We start from the raw sequence: 12,192 nt of genomic DNA, 5'->3' as shown, positions 1-12,192 counted from the left end.
TGTTAATTTTATGCATAATTTAGTAACTTAATTATTCAAATATTTTTTCAATTATATAGGAATATTCACATGATGAAGATAAGATCGGTTAAACATTCATTTTAACTCAGCGATATGTGATCATTAGATGTTGTTAAAAAAAAAATTAAAAGGAAAGTAGTCGATTTTTTAAATGAAATATCTCGAGAAAAAATAAGATAGAAAGTTAAATGTGTATTAGGAATATGAGATGATGTTTTAAAAATAATTGAGTTAAATATTATAATTTATTTTTGTTTCAGATGTGATATTTAACTAGTAGACTGTGACAGAATATGATATATAAAAAAATGAAAAAGACGTTTTTTTTATAAAAATTTAAAATGAAGGTTTGTCAATTTTTTAAATGAAATATATGATGGAAAGTTAAATGTAGATTTGTAACGTGGAAGGATGTTTTTAAAGTTAAATATTATAATCTATATTTGTTTCATTGATATAACATCAACATTTGTTACGAAAAATAATAAAATTATCAAAAAGATTTCTTAATTTTAGATAATTATAAACATGTTTTGCACGGAATTATTTTTATCATCCAATAATAATTTTCATGATTTGTGCTAATAGAAGTTGGATATGCCAAACATTTCTTGATCCGGAGATAAAGTAATATCCAAGGCAGAATGGATGGTTATCTGTAAATACAGGAATAAATCCAAGATACAAATACAGATTTGGAATTTCTTGATTGTTGAAAATCTTTGAAAACTCTCCATCACTCCCACGACACCGACACTAGTGACAGGAGTGGCGCTTTAGATGCTGGGGTCTTACTCAAGGCAACATAGACAAATAACAAATACAGTTCTTTGACAGGAGTCGGATCTGCCACGCCTAAAGGCAAAAGGGTATCGTTTTCTGGATTGAATTTCCATCTGAGATCTTATGTTTTATGGAATCCGTCCCTGGGTTTGTGTTACAATCTTTGTCCAATCTGAATTTCGTTGGTTTTTGGATATTAGCTAGTGATATTGTGTGTGTTTTGGATGGAATCTGGCAATGTGGATTTATATTTGTCCGATTGCTGGTCTTGATCAGGCCTTTGTTCATGTTTGATCGAGTTTTTATTAATAATATTATTTGAAGGAAATGCTTTGAGTCTTATGACTATGGTATGCTCATTTGGATCTGTTTGCACATGGTACTTTTTTTGGTGATTTAAATGAGTTTAATAGTCTTCTATTTTGAATATTGGAGATGTGTTCATTCGATCACCCATGGATATGGATGTGAGTGCAATTCTAAATCTAGTTTACATTTCAGCTGTTGGACACTTTCCTCTGGAAAGTCAGCTTTACATTTTTGTCGGAGATTGGTGCTTTGCAATTACTATAATCTACAGTACTAATATTTGTTGATAATGCTAGGTGAGATAAAATCTTCACGATAAAAAAACAAGTTGTGGACTTGATATGCAAGTGCTGCTTTGAACTCCAAATATTTCCTCGTTGATTTAATGTAAATTGAAATTTTTTGTTTAAAATTTTGCATTAGGTGGTTAATGCTTATTGCTACTCCATTACATCTGGGTAGGTCTCCGGTTTTGGTCCTGCTTATCTAAGAACTTGTATTGGTGGCTTAAATTTAAAGGAAAGTCTTCTTGAAATCAACATGTAATGTATTTCATGCCATCTGACAGTCTTTTTCCGAAAACTTTATAGAGTAGGAATTGATTGAGAGTATTGGTTTTTTTAATCCATCTTAAAAGTTGAAATACCTGTAGTAGCAACTTTGGCATTGTCCAATGACCTAGAACTGGTAGTCCATTATATATCTGTTTACTTATTGAAAGATCCAGCCTGTAATACAGCTGGAAATTTGTTGCTTTCTGTGCTAAATTTGGTGCATGTTTCAGCGTTATCTCACGACGTATATGCTTGCGTCACCCCACTTTGTATGTTGAAGGAAAGTTTCAGTGAATCATACATGCATAATTGGATATTTATTGTTAAGATTTGCCTAAATAACTAAATTTCATGATACATATGGGTGGTTTTGAGATAATTTAATGTTCAACCGGCAGAGGGGGAAGGGAACATGACAACACGCTTCAACCACAGCTTTAAATTTTATGTATTTTCCTCTTCTCGACTCCTCCATGCACATAATGCATTCGTGTCGATGTGAGCGTGAAACGGTTATGGAGAACCAACAACTTCGATGCATTTGAGACGTATCATTATATAACATTACAGATGTCAGTGTAGAGTTTTATAGAGCTGCATGCTTCTTCCTTTCTCCTGCATAAATATGGGGTTGAAATGACTCAATTTCCAATTTGTTTCAGGCTGTTAAATTAAATCTATAGAGAAAAAATTTCTCAATCTAAGGATGAAGGCACTAATCCTGGTTGGAGGGTTCGGCACTAGATTGAGGCCCTTAACGTTGAGCGTGCCAAAGCCACTTGTTGATTTTGCTAACAAGCCCATGATTTTGCATCAGGTATAAAATGTCTGGTCAGCTGTTTTTGAATTATATCTAAGCTTACATTTGATTAATCAATGTCAAACCCCAGTCCTTAGTTCAATATGTACGTTTCTATTGCAGATAGAAGCCCTCAAAGCTATTGGAGTGACTGAAGTGGTCCTGGCTATCAATTATCAGCCTGAGGTGAACTGTTTTGTGCTTTCTCTTTCCAGTATTACAGATCACTAAGAACTGAGTACAAATAGATATTTTACTAAAATTGAAAGTTTTTGTGCAGGTTATGCTGAATTTCTTGAAAGATTTTGAGGCGAAGCTTGAGATTAAGATTTCGTGCTCTCAAGAAACTGAGCCTCTTGGAACAGCAGGTCCCCTTGCTTTGGCTAGGGACAAATTGATAGATGATTCTGGTGCACCATTTTTTGTTCTGAACAGTGATGTCATCAGTGAATACCCGCTCAAAGAGATGATTGAATTCCACAAATCCCATGGAGGAGAGGCTTCCATAATGGTCACCAAGGTAAGGAACCTCGACATGTTTTTATTTTTTCTTAAGATTCTTGTTTTGATCCAGGTCATACTTCATATAAATGGTGACAATTAATCTCTTGATTTAGGTTGATGAGCCATCTAAATACGGTGTTGTCGTGACGGAAGAATCCACTGGACAAGTGGAAAGGTTCGTTGAGAAGCCAAAGTTATTTGTGGGTAACAAGATCAATGCTGGAATTTACCTGTTGAACCCTGCAGTTCTCGATCGTATAGAATTACGCCCCACCTCAATCGAGAAAGAGGTTTTTCCAAAAATAGCAGCCGAGAAAAAGCTATATGCAATGGTCCTGCCGGGGTTTTGGATGGACATAGGCCAGCCAAGAGACTACATCACCGGTCTAAGACTTTATCTCGACTCCTTAAAGAAGAAATCTTCTCCTAAGTTGGCTGCGGGATCTCATATAATTGGTAATGTACTAGTGGATGAAACTGCAAAAATTGGGGAGGGATGCTTGATAGGGCCTGATGTTGCAATTGGACCGGGTTGTGTGGTGGAGACGGGCGTGAGGCTGTCTCGATGCACGGTAATGCGTGGTGTTCGTATAAAAAAACATGCTTGTATTTCTAGTAGTATCATTGGGTGGCACTCGACTGTTGGCCAGTGGGCTCGTGTGGAGAACATGACGATTCTTGGAGAAGACGTTCATGTCTGTGATGAAGTTTACAGCAATGGAGGGGTGGTTTTGCCTCACAAGGAGATCAAGTCGAACATCTTGAAGCCAGAGATTGTGATGTAATCAAGTGTATGATACTTCAGATGTTTTGTTAAATTATTTTTACTTTTCCTCCTGTGTAACGTTGAAGCTTATATAGGTACCGCCACTGGTTTGAAATTATAACTTGTAAAATAGCATTTCCTGATTCGTCCCATCAAAATTCATATATATTGTAAATTAAACTACGACAGTTTATTTTTATTGTTTTGACAACTCTGATAAAAATCCTCGAAAATTTTGGTTTTTATTAAACAAGAATATTAAAGTGTTTATTTGTTCAGAAAAGAGAAACTAAAACAATTTAACGTTCGAATATAAAATTGAACAAGAGCTTCCTTAACCTTTATTTTTCTGTTGGCTTGAATCGGCCCTTTTCTTTTGTATATGAAACCCGACCAAATACATTGTTTTTTATGAAACTGTTTTTTCCTATTGACAAACGCTTTTATGGTAAATCCTATACATCCAACCGCGCTCTTAGTCCAAAGCTGGAAAACAATGAATTCACATGTGCATGCAGCAAAGTAGGAACCTACAATATCAAGTTCAGAGCCATTGTTGGGGCAAGATATTGAACTCTGTATGGGGGCATCTGAAAAAATCGTTAACACACTTATATACATGGCAATTTATAAAAAAATGGTGTCAACGACAAAAAAGGCATGTTTATATTGTTGCGAAAAGCCAAAACATGACATACGAAGAAATGGCAAGAAGAAACCATGATGCAAAGGCGAAAGCTATGGATATCTGGAACATATAACAGGAGAATTTGAGCTCCATTTGGCAGATTGTTGTGTCTCTTGTAAAGAGAACCATCACACCAGCGGAGGAGCACGCAGCTGCAAGAGATAGAGTAGCTGTTACCTGCACAGACAAATGCATATATCTTTAGCAATGAAACTCGATCCAAAATTTGAAATCAGTGCCAATACTTCTGGTTTAGATCCTAAAATGTGTCGCAAAAGTTGCTCTTGTTTGGCTTATGTGATGCATGCGCTGCATAACAATCCAAACATAAATCTTGCTGATAAAACATTTGATACAGCGAAATGTAGTTGATCCAAAGAAGTTAATGAATTTCAGGAGAACCCTAAGCTGGTTTTTATATATCAGTTTTCACCATAGTTTTCAAATGTGATACACGCACATCCCCAGTATGATGATTATCTGATTTGTTTTTACATGGCACCCACAGCTGACCTATTTAGAGTCGATGCATGCACCCTTAAAGAACGTAACAACACCGCAGCCACATTTTATTCCATTATGATCATCTCCACAATCACTCAATCAAGATCCACTTGAAAGATATATAAGCTTTATATACTTTATATGTTTTGTGTGACTGTCTATGTTGTACAGCCATAGAAATTTCATTTCAGCTATTGTATGGTTAAAAATAATCGATTAATCCAATTATTACTAGCTAAAAAATTTTGTCAAGTTGGATGTGTTCGATCCTACAAGAAATCTACATTTTCAAGAAAACCCACCTTTAAGTCCAATAACCCCCCTTCTAACAAAAGCTGGATTAGTTCTTTGGACCATTCCAATGTAACTTTTATCCTTTCCTGAAGTTTCTAGTCTCATGTGACAACATTTCTCTTCATGCGATTCACACAATATTGAAGAACAACGTGATGAAAACCATTAGATGTGCACATTGAATGGTATTCTTGAGAAAAAAGTATCAGCTCCACACTTTCGTGCACCCTTTTTACTATCATTGCTTAATCTGCTTTATGTTGTTTGGAGTGCATTGTAACGTGATTTTTAAAAGAAAATAAGAATCCTTATAGTGTTAAGATATGTCAAGGTCCTTAGATGAAAAAATAATATAAAACTGCAGCATGGGGCAACAGGTGCACTTGCATGGTTTTCCCAGGTGGTTGTATTTCTAGTGTCAAAATCAACCCCAACATAACCAACAGAGGAAGCTTCTGCAGTCAGACTCTTAAACTAATAAGTATTTTGACAATAATAGAATAAAAAGAACCGGAAATTATAAATCATCTCATGTCGGGACATGCAAGTAAGCGAGAATTATGCTTACTTTGATGAAAAACTTTACTCAACTTCATTAAACTACTTGTTTCAAATAAGTTGAATGGCTTGGTTTTGAGCAAACATATTTTCTCACCTTAGGAGAGAGAAATATCCTTCCTAAGTGGAATTCTCTTGGTTGATTTGGTGTTGGAATGTTTGGATCGAAGCATTTAAAGATGAAGCTTAATTAAGAGATATAAGTTACCCAATCACCAACGACAAAAAGGCTGACTATGATGTGATTATGCAAATCTTTGTCGAATCTCAAAGCATGCACGTCGAGGCACGCAAGTCCAAAGCTCCACAAAACCTGAAGCCCCATTGATGCAATTAAGTAGCTGTTAAAGATGCTTACTGATTAGCAACTCTTTGACAATATATTGCATACACAATTCCTACACTAAAAGGTCAAAAAATAGCCTAGTGATATGAGAAAGAACTGGCAAGTCTTTAATTTACAGTAAAATGCACAGAACATACAAGAATATGTGCTCTTCAGCATGATAACAAAAAAACACAGCACATGCTATCAAATTTGGTGACAAACATGTCAGATACAGCCGAAGTCCTACAACATAAATGAACACCTCAAAATATGAAAAGAGAACCAATGAACAAACATGCCACTCAAAGTTTATATTTGCTCGCTTAAACCTCAATTCAGACAGCAATTTGAGTTCTCAAAGCTTGATGGATCCCACACCCGTCATAAATTCTACATTTGATAGCAATTGTTGTAAAATGGAAATACATAAAAGTTACGGATTAAATACTTCCCCTTTCACACTACATCAAATTAAGAAATTTGAACCCCGTACTCCTCCTGAGTAATACACCCAAAAACAGGAAAAATAACCAATAATTCTTCCTTCATGTATAGATAAAACCCTGACAAAACCAAATTGTTTTTCCCCAAATACCACAAGGAGCCCACAAATAGAATGAAACCAAATCAAGGTAAGGGTAACTTACCAAAAAGCAGTAGTGGTCGAGAATCCAGAAGCGGAGGCCATAATTCCAATTGAAGCTGCAGCAAATAAACACTGCCCGATTCTTAGTATCAGCCCACTCTTTTTCCCTGGACTGCCAAATAGCTCCTTCATCTCTCTCCTACTCCTCCCTCCCTCTCGTTCTCTCTCACTCTGTGTGTGTGTGTGTGTATATGTGTGTGTGTGTTGAAGGTAAAAAAAATTGAATCTTTTACGGCGTGGGAGATTTTCCCAAGAAAAATGTCACAGTGGCAAGTAATTTCAGAGCATCCCCATTAGCTCAAATTATCTCAAAAGCAACTATTAATATTGCAAAAATACCCATAAAATAATCTCTTTCAATAAAAATATTATTATAATGTTTTGTCTCATCTTTACGACTTCTGCAATCTCCATCTTAAGCTTCATCTTATTTGATTTTACGTGATTTTCTACATGTTTGATTGACAGGGTAATTCTGTGAATTTCATCACTTTGTCATTGTGTTCTATGGTGTATTTTTGTCGGTGAATATGGTTGATTTGTTGATCACGTAAATTGGCCAGGCTCAAGCCTGATGTTAAACTACTTGTACTGTGATTTGTAAGAAGACTATCTTGTGATCCAGACGTTAATCCTGATGTCGAATTGCTGGATGTCAGCATTGAAAAGCAAGAAGGCAAGTCGATAGATAGACGATGGTGAATGATTTTGTCTGATAATCTCTCGCCACCCCAAGCTTCAGGCGGAGTAATGGAAGAAGAGTCGTTGGTAAGAGTAGATGTCAGGGTCGATTTCAACTGTCTGTGGGAAAGTAGAACGGACGTCATCCTGCAAGAGCTCAAATTGTATCAAAACACATCATTGAAGAAGACAAGCCGTTCGAAAAATATAGTAATTTTAATCGAGGACAATCAAAGTATCTGCCTATCTACTATTTTTATTTTTCTAACTGTTCTTTTCCATGTTATGTATGCAAATTATATGTTTGCAACCGTTGCAAGAGAAGCCGAATTCTGCCTATTTCAGTCAAAAATTCTCATAAAAGAATTTTCCTATGGATCCCATATGTCCTTGACTACTAACAGGTGAGTTAGTAGAAAAGTATAACTTCCTTGCCAAAACAGAATATGAACCATCCAATTATCTCATCTAGACAAAATGCATTGCCATGATGCAGACCTTTGGGGTGCGACCGGTTGTGTCCCACAGGTGGATCATGGAACCATCATCGCCAGCTGTGACCAAAAGGTGCCTGCTCATCCTACAATAATCAAGCAAGCCCAAAACCTGCTCTTGCAAATTTCAGGATAAAAGAAGTTAAAATAGAACATATTAGATATGTGCATACATACGAATAGCATACATTTCGAAGCACTGTTGTTTTAACAGAAGATCTTAGAATAACAAAATCAACCTGTCCATTTGGGTCCCTGAGTTCAGCAGCATTTGTACTAGAAGCAATGCTATGAAGTATGAGATCTCCGTTACGACTAACAGAAGCTATATGTTCATCTTTGCAGTTGTACATTACTGATAGGCTCATAATAGTTAGTATTTTTATTTTCATATTTCTCATTATTCCAATCTCCGATATGTTTAATTGATACATTTTTGTGTAATTTTATTGTAGGAGGAACTTTTACGGTCTTGGAGCAAATTTGAGCTAAAAAGGTGATGTTTATCACATTTGAAGTTTCCAAGATAGAGTTGAAACTGAATGACCAAACTAGAAGAAGTCTTGGAATAAGGCGTGGCCACGCCTTATGACGATACTTCAGCTACAAAAAATTGCAAGAAGGGAAAATCTAAATAAAATATTATCTATTATTTTATATTTTATGATTAGGGTTAATTAAGAGGTTAGTGGGCTTTTTAGCAAAAAAAAGATTTAGACCCAAATGAGCACACTATTCACGTAACAAAAAGGAGGAGGCGGCAGGAAGATTTATTCTCCAACCATTCCTCCACATCTCACGTGAAGCACAAGAAAAAGTGGTTCGAGGATTTTCTCTCCAACTCTCTCCACACTTTTAGGCTAAGTTTTATTTTTTGATTCAAGGGATATTTTTACTATTTCGATTTATCGCTTAAGGCTTTTTGCACTCTAATTTAATATTCGTGTTTTGTTCAAGTATTTGTTGATTTATGATTTATTTATATGAAAGTTGTATGTTGATTAATCTGACAATTTAATTCGATATATAATTTTATATTGCTATCCATGAATTCAGTAATCCGTAATTTTCATGAACGATTGGTAAATGAGTAGCGATAGATTAGGTGTGTTGTGTTATCATAGCATATTTAATCTAAATAAATCAACGAAACTCGATCTATCAATTGCAGCTATCTCGGATGTTAGATTTAGGATTAACTGTTTTCACAAACGAAAATGCTATTTTTGATTAATATAGAACGCTTAATTATTAATAAGTTTTGACTGGATGCTTGGTTTGGTCAATTATTTTAAGAAAACACAAGAATTTTAGCGGCTATCTCTATAATTCTAAAGTTAATTGATTGTAATTGCATGAATAAATATAGGTTAGTCGATGAACAGTGATACAATTGAATAGTAGAAATCCCTTGAATCGAGCTTGGTAATATTAATTTACATTTAATTAGTTTTTCATCTTGATTTGTTATTTCTTCTTGCATGTTAAATTAGTTCTAGTATTTTATTTAATTCATATCCAAAATCCGCCCTTTATTTGCATTTTGCTCGAAAGAAATAAATCTCCCGTTCCCTGTGGATTCGATCCTGCTAATCATTACACTAATTTTATCTAAAGAGTAGGAATTTAATTTTGGTGGGTCAACGACAACACACCAATTACCCATGTTATAGTATCACAATGGCCTTTCAACCGTCTGACACATTTGTTATTCTGTAAAATCCTATATTCTAACAACCTGACCAGTTCCAGCAGAGCAAAGATAGCGAGATCCTTCGTTGCTAAAGCTTAAAGTTGATATGGACTCTGAAGGCTGTTTAAACAGAAAAGGAAAATATGAAAGAAAGTCAAGTAGATATTTGAAGAGAAGACAACACATATTTCAATAAACCAACTCAACTCATGCTCACATGTTGTGACTTCCAAGTCATTAAAGGGTCATGTCAAATTTTTTTTAGGTAAAAATTTGTGTGAGACGATCTCACAGAGCAGTATTTTATGAGACAGATCTCTTATTTGGGTCATCCATTAAAAAATATTACTTTTTATGCTAAGAGTATTACTTTTTATTGTGAATATCGATAGAGTTGACCCGTCTCACAGATAAAGATTCGTGAAACCGTCTCACAAGAGACATGTTCTTCCTTTTAAGTTTATATCAGGTTTTAATCCACCAACAGTTGAGTATTTTATCTCCCGGTACGATGATCATTTCATGCCTAATATATTTTAAAAAACTTGATTATTGTATATTTATAATATAATTCTAATTTTAATTTTAATTATAACTACTAATATTAATACTTCGTTTATAGACAATCAACGAAATTTTATTTAAAAAAATATCTTCGTTTATAGAGAATCAACCATGAAGCTCAAAAGAGATTAATACAGGTCCATGAACGAAGGCCCAATAAAGGCATAAACATTTAGCCCAAATGAGCTGAACTCTACCGCTAAAGAAAATGACCCAACGGCCCAAATAATTTAATATCACGAAGTTACATGGACAAGTTATCATATTCGGGTCGCCCGGATGATAACCTGGGATAATTTTTTAGCACACAAAAAAAAGAATCAGATTTAATAGAATCGTAGCCAATTGGGCCCAATCCAGATCCGACAAAACAATTCAATTCGGATCGGATCTTTGATTCGATGATTTGAAATAATAATAAGTCGATATATTATATTATTTTTCCCAAATCATGTTGTACACCCAGTTTGTAATGGGATTTTTTTTAAATCTAAAATTAAATAAATCTGTAACGAATATAGTATCCTCTCATAAACGAAGTTAGAAATCGAATATGACGCGAGCCGCCGTCATCGACGCCTTCACTCGCAATACAAGATTGACCTAATTTCTCAACGACAGGTCGAATAAATTTGATTTTGTTTGATCTAATTGTCAATATTCTATCTTTTATTTCACTAAAATGATGATATAAATATGTGCATTTGAGGGAAGAATAATCTTTTTTTCAATTACACTATCGACCGATGGAAAATGGAATAATTTGTATGCTGACAACTAAAAAGAAAAAGCGTCATTCTAATTAACCATTTAACCAATTCGTATGAAATAGGTTAGCTTTTGGTAGCACATTTTGGCTGGAGATAATATATACTTCCAGTAAAAAAAGGTACCAAAGCTGAACAAAACACGACTTTATGTGTCGACGTCTAGTCATTTTATGCCTTCTTTTACGTACGTATTTCTGGTATTAAATATACGTGTATGCATGCGTACGTACACACATACAAATTTTAAATGCCTGTGTAAGTGGCTGAGTCAGAAATATGACTCTGCCCGAGTTATAATTTTAAACATTAGAATCTTTTAATATTTTAAATTGATATATCCGGACTAATATCGTATTATTTCAAAATTATACAAAATTTATACATAAATTTGTTAAAAAAATTGGGAGCCTGGGTACAAGAGCATGTAGCTCCGCCACTTGTATATATATATTAATATAAAGGAATATAACGTGAGTTTTATATTCATGGGAATAATAACAATGGTAGGCTCAAATGTAAGAATCCGATACCTATAAGTTTGCAACACTTCATGTTATTAAATGAATATATATATGTGTGTTAGATTTTAATGAAAAACTTTCAGCACGACAAACTTTTGTTTATCGATTCCATTTCGAGAGCATGGGCCAGTTGGAATATTTATCATCCTACAAATGAACAATTAACGTGGCATGCAATATTCATTTTTGTATGTAATTTAATATATTAAAATATCGTTTGTAGGATGAGATAATGAAGTATGTATGGAGTTGGAATTTTTTCACGGTTTTAGTAAAACCATGGACAGATTATTACGGGTTTTTTAAATCGTAGGTTTATCGATGGATAACCTAAATCGTCGCTGTTTTAGAAACTGTTTAAAGAAACTCATCGTCAAATTTACTAATGGAGACGTTTTTTTAAAAAACCGTCGTTAGTCGCCTATATATATCTCTCCCCTCATTTTTTCCGCGATTTTTGCTTTTCTCGTCTCGTATGGTCAAGTTTTTACCTCTTTTTTTTTTTTTTGTCAAATTTCGTGCATTTTAATTACTATAACTTGTGTTTTTGTCTAATATTGCAGATCTGATTCACTTCAACTTTATAAGTCCACACTTCAATCATATTTTTTTTATCGTATACATAGTTTTATTGTTAACTAATAGATTTTTATATGAAAATATTGTATGTTAGATTATTTAATTTATTGTACTAATTAATTGTACGTTAGATATA

The 12,192-nt window shown here is 34.3% G+C and overlaps 2 protein-coding genes across 3 annotated transcripts; one reads left to right on the top strand and one right to left on the bottom strand.

The window, feature by feature from the left end:
- The first annotated feature begins 589 nt into the window (after window positions 1-589).
- On the top strand, window positions 590-3,919 carry LOC140804336 (mannose-1-phosphate guanylyltransferase 1). The gene is made up of 5 exons (XM_073160289.1): window positions 590-890; window positions 2,330-2,484; window positions 2,590-2,652; window positions 2,747-2,986; window positions 3,084-3,919. The coding sequence occupies exons 2-5, from the start codon at window positions 2,374-2,376 to the stop codon at window positions 3,753-3,755; spliced, it is 1,086 nt and encodes a 361-aa protein (XP_073016390.1). The 5' UTR covers window positions 590-890; window positions 2,330-2,373; the 3' UTR covers window positions 3,756-3,919.
- A 102-nt stretch (window positions 3,920-4,021) lies between these two features.
- On the bottom strand, window positions 4,022-7,085 carry LOC140804337 (CASP-like protein 5B1). 2 transcript variants are annotated; one of them, XM_073160291.1, is made up of 4 exons: window positions 6,756-7,085; window positions 5,989-6,121; window positions 4,435-4,601; window positions 4,022-4,266 (listed from the first exon to the last, which is right to left on the bottom strand). In XM_073160291.1, the coding sequence occupies exons 1-4, from the start codon at window positions 6,884-6,886 to the stop codon at window positions 4,239-4,241; spliced, it is 459 nt and encodes a 152-aa protein (XP_073016392.1). In that variant the 5' UTR covers window positions 6,887-7,085; the 3' UTR covers window positions 4,022-4,238. The 2 variants fall into 2 exon arrangements, with proteins under 2 accessions (XP_073016392.1, XP_073016391.1); XM_073160290.1 differs by having other exon boundaries at window positions 4,022-4,601; window positions 6,756-7,080.
- Window positions 7,086-12,192: the final 5,107 nt, after the last annotated feature.

This window comes from Primulina eburnea, chromosome 11, assembly GCF_022965805.1.
Source record: "Primulina eburnea isolate SZY01 chromosome 11, ASM2296580v1, whole genome shotgun sequence".
Lineage (NCBI taxonomy): Eukaryota > Viridiplantae > Streptophyta > Magnoliopsida > Lamiales > Gesneriaceae > Primulina > Primulina eburnea.
This window is presented reverse-complemented; position numbering and strand designations above follow the sequence as displayed.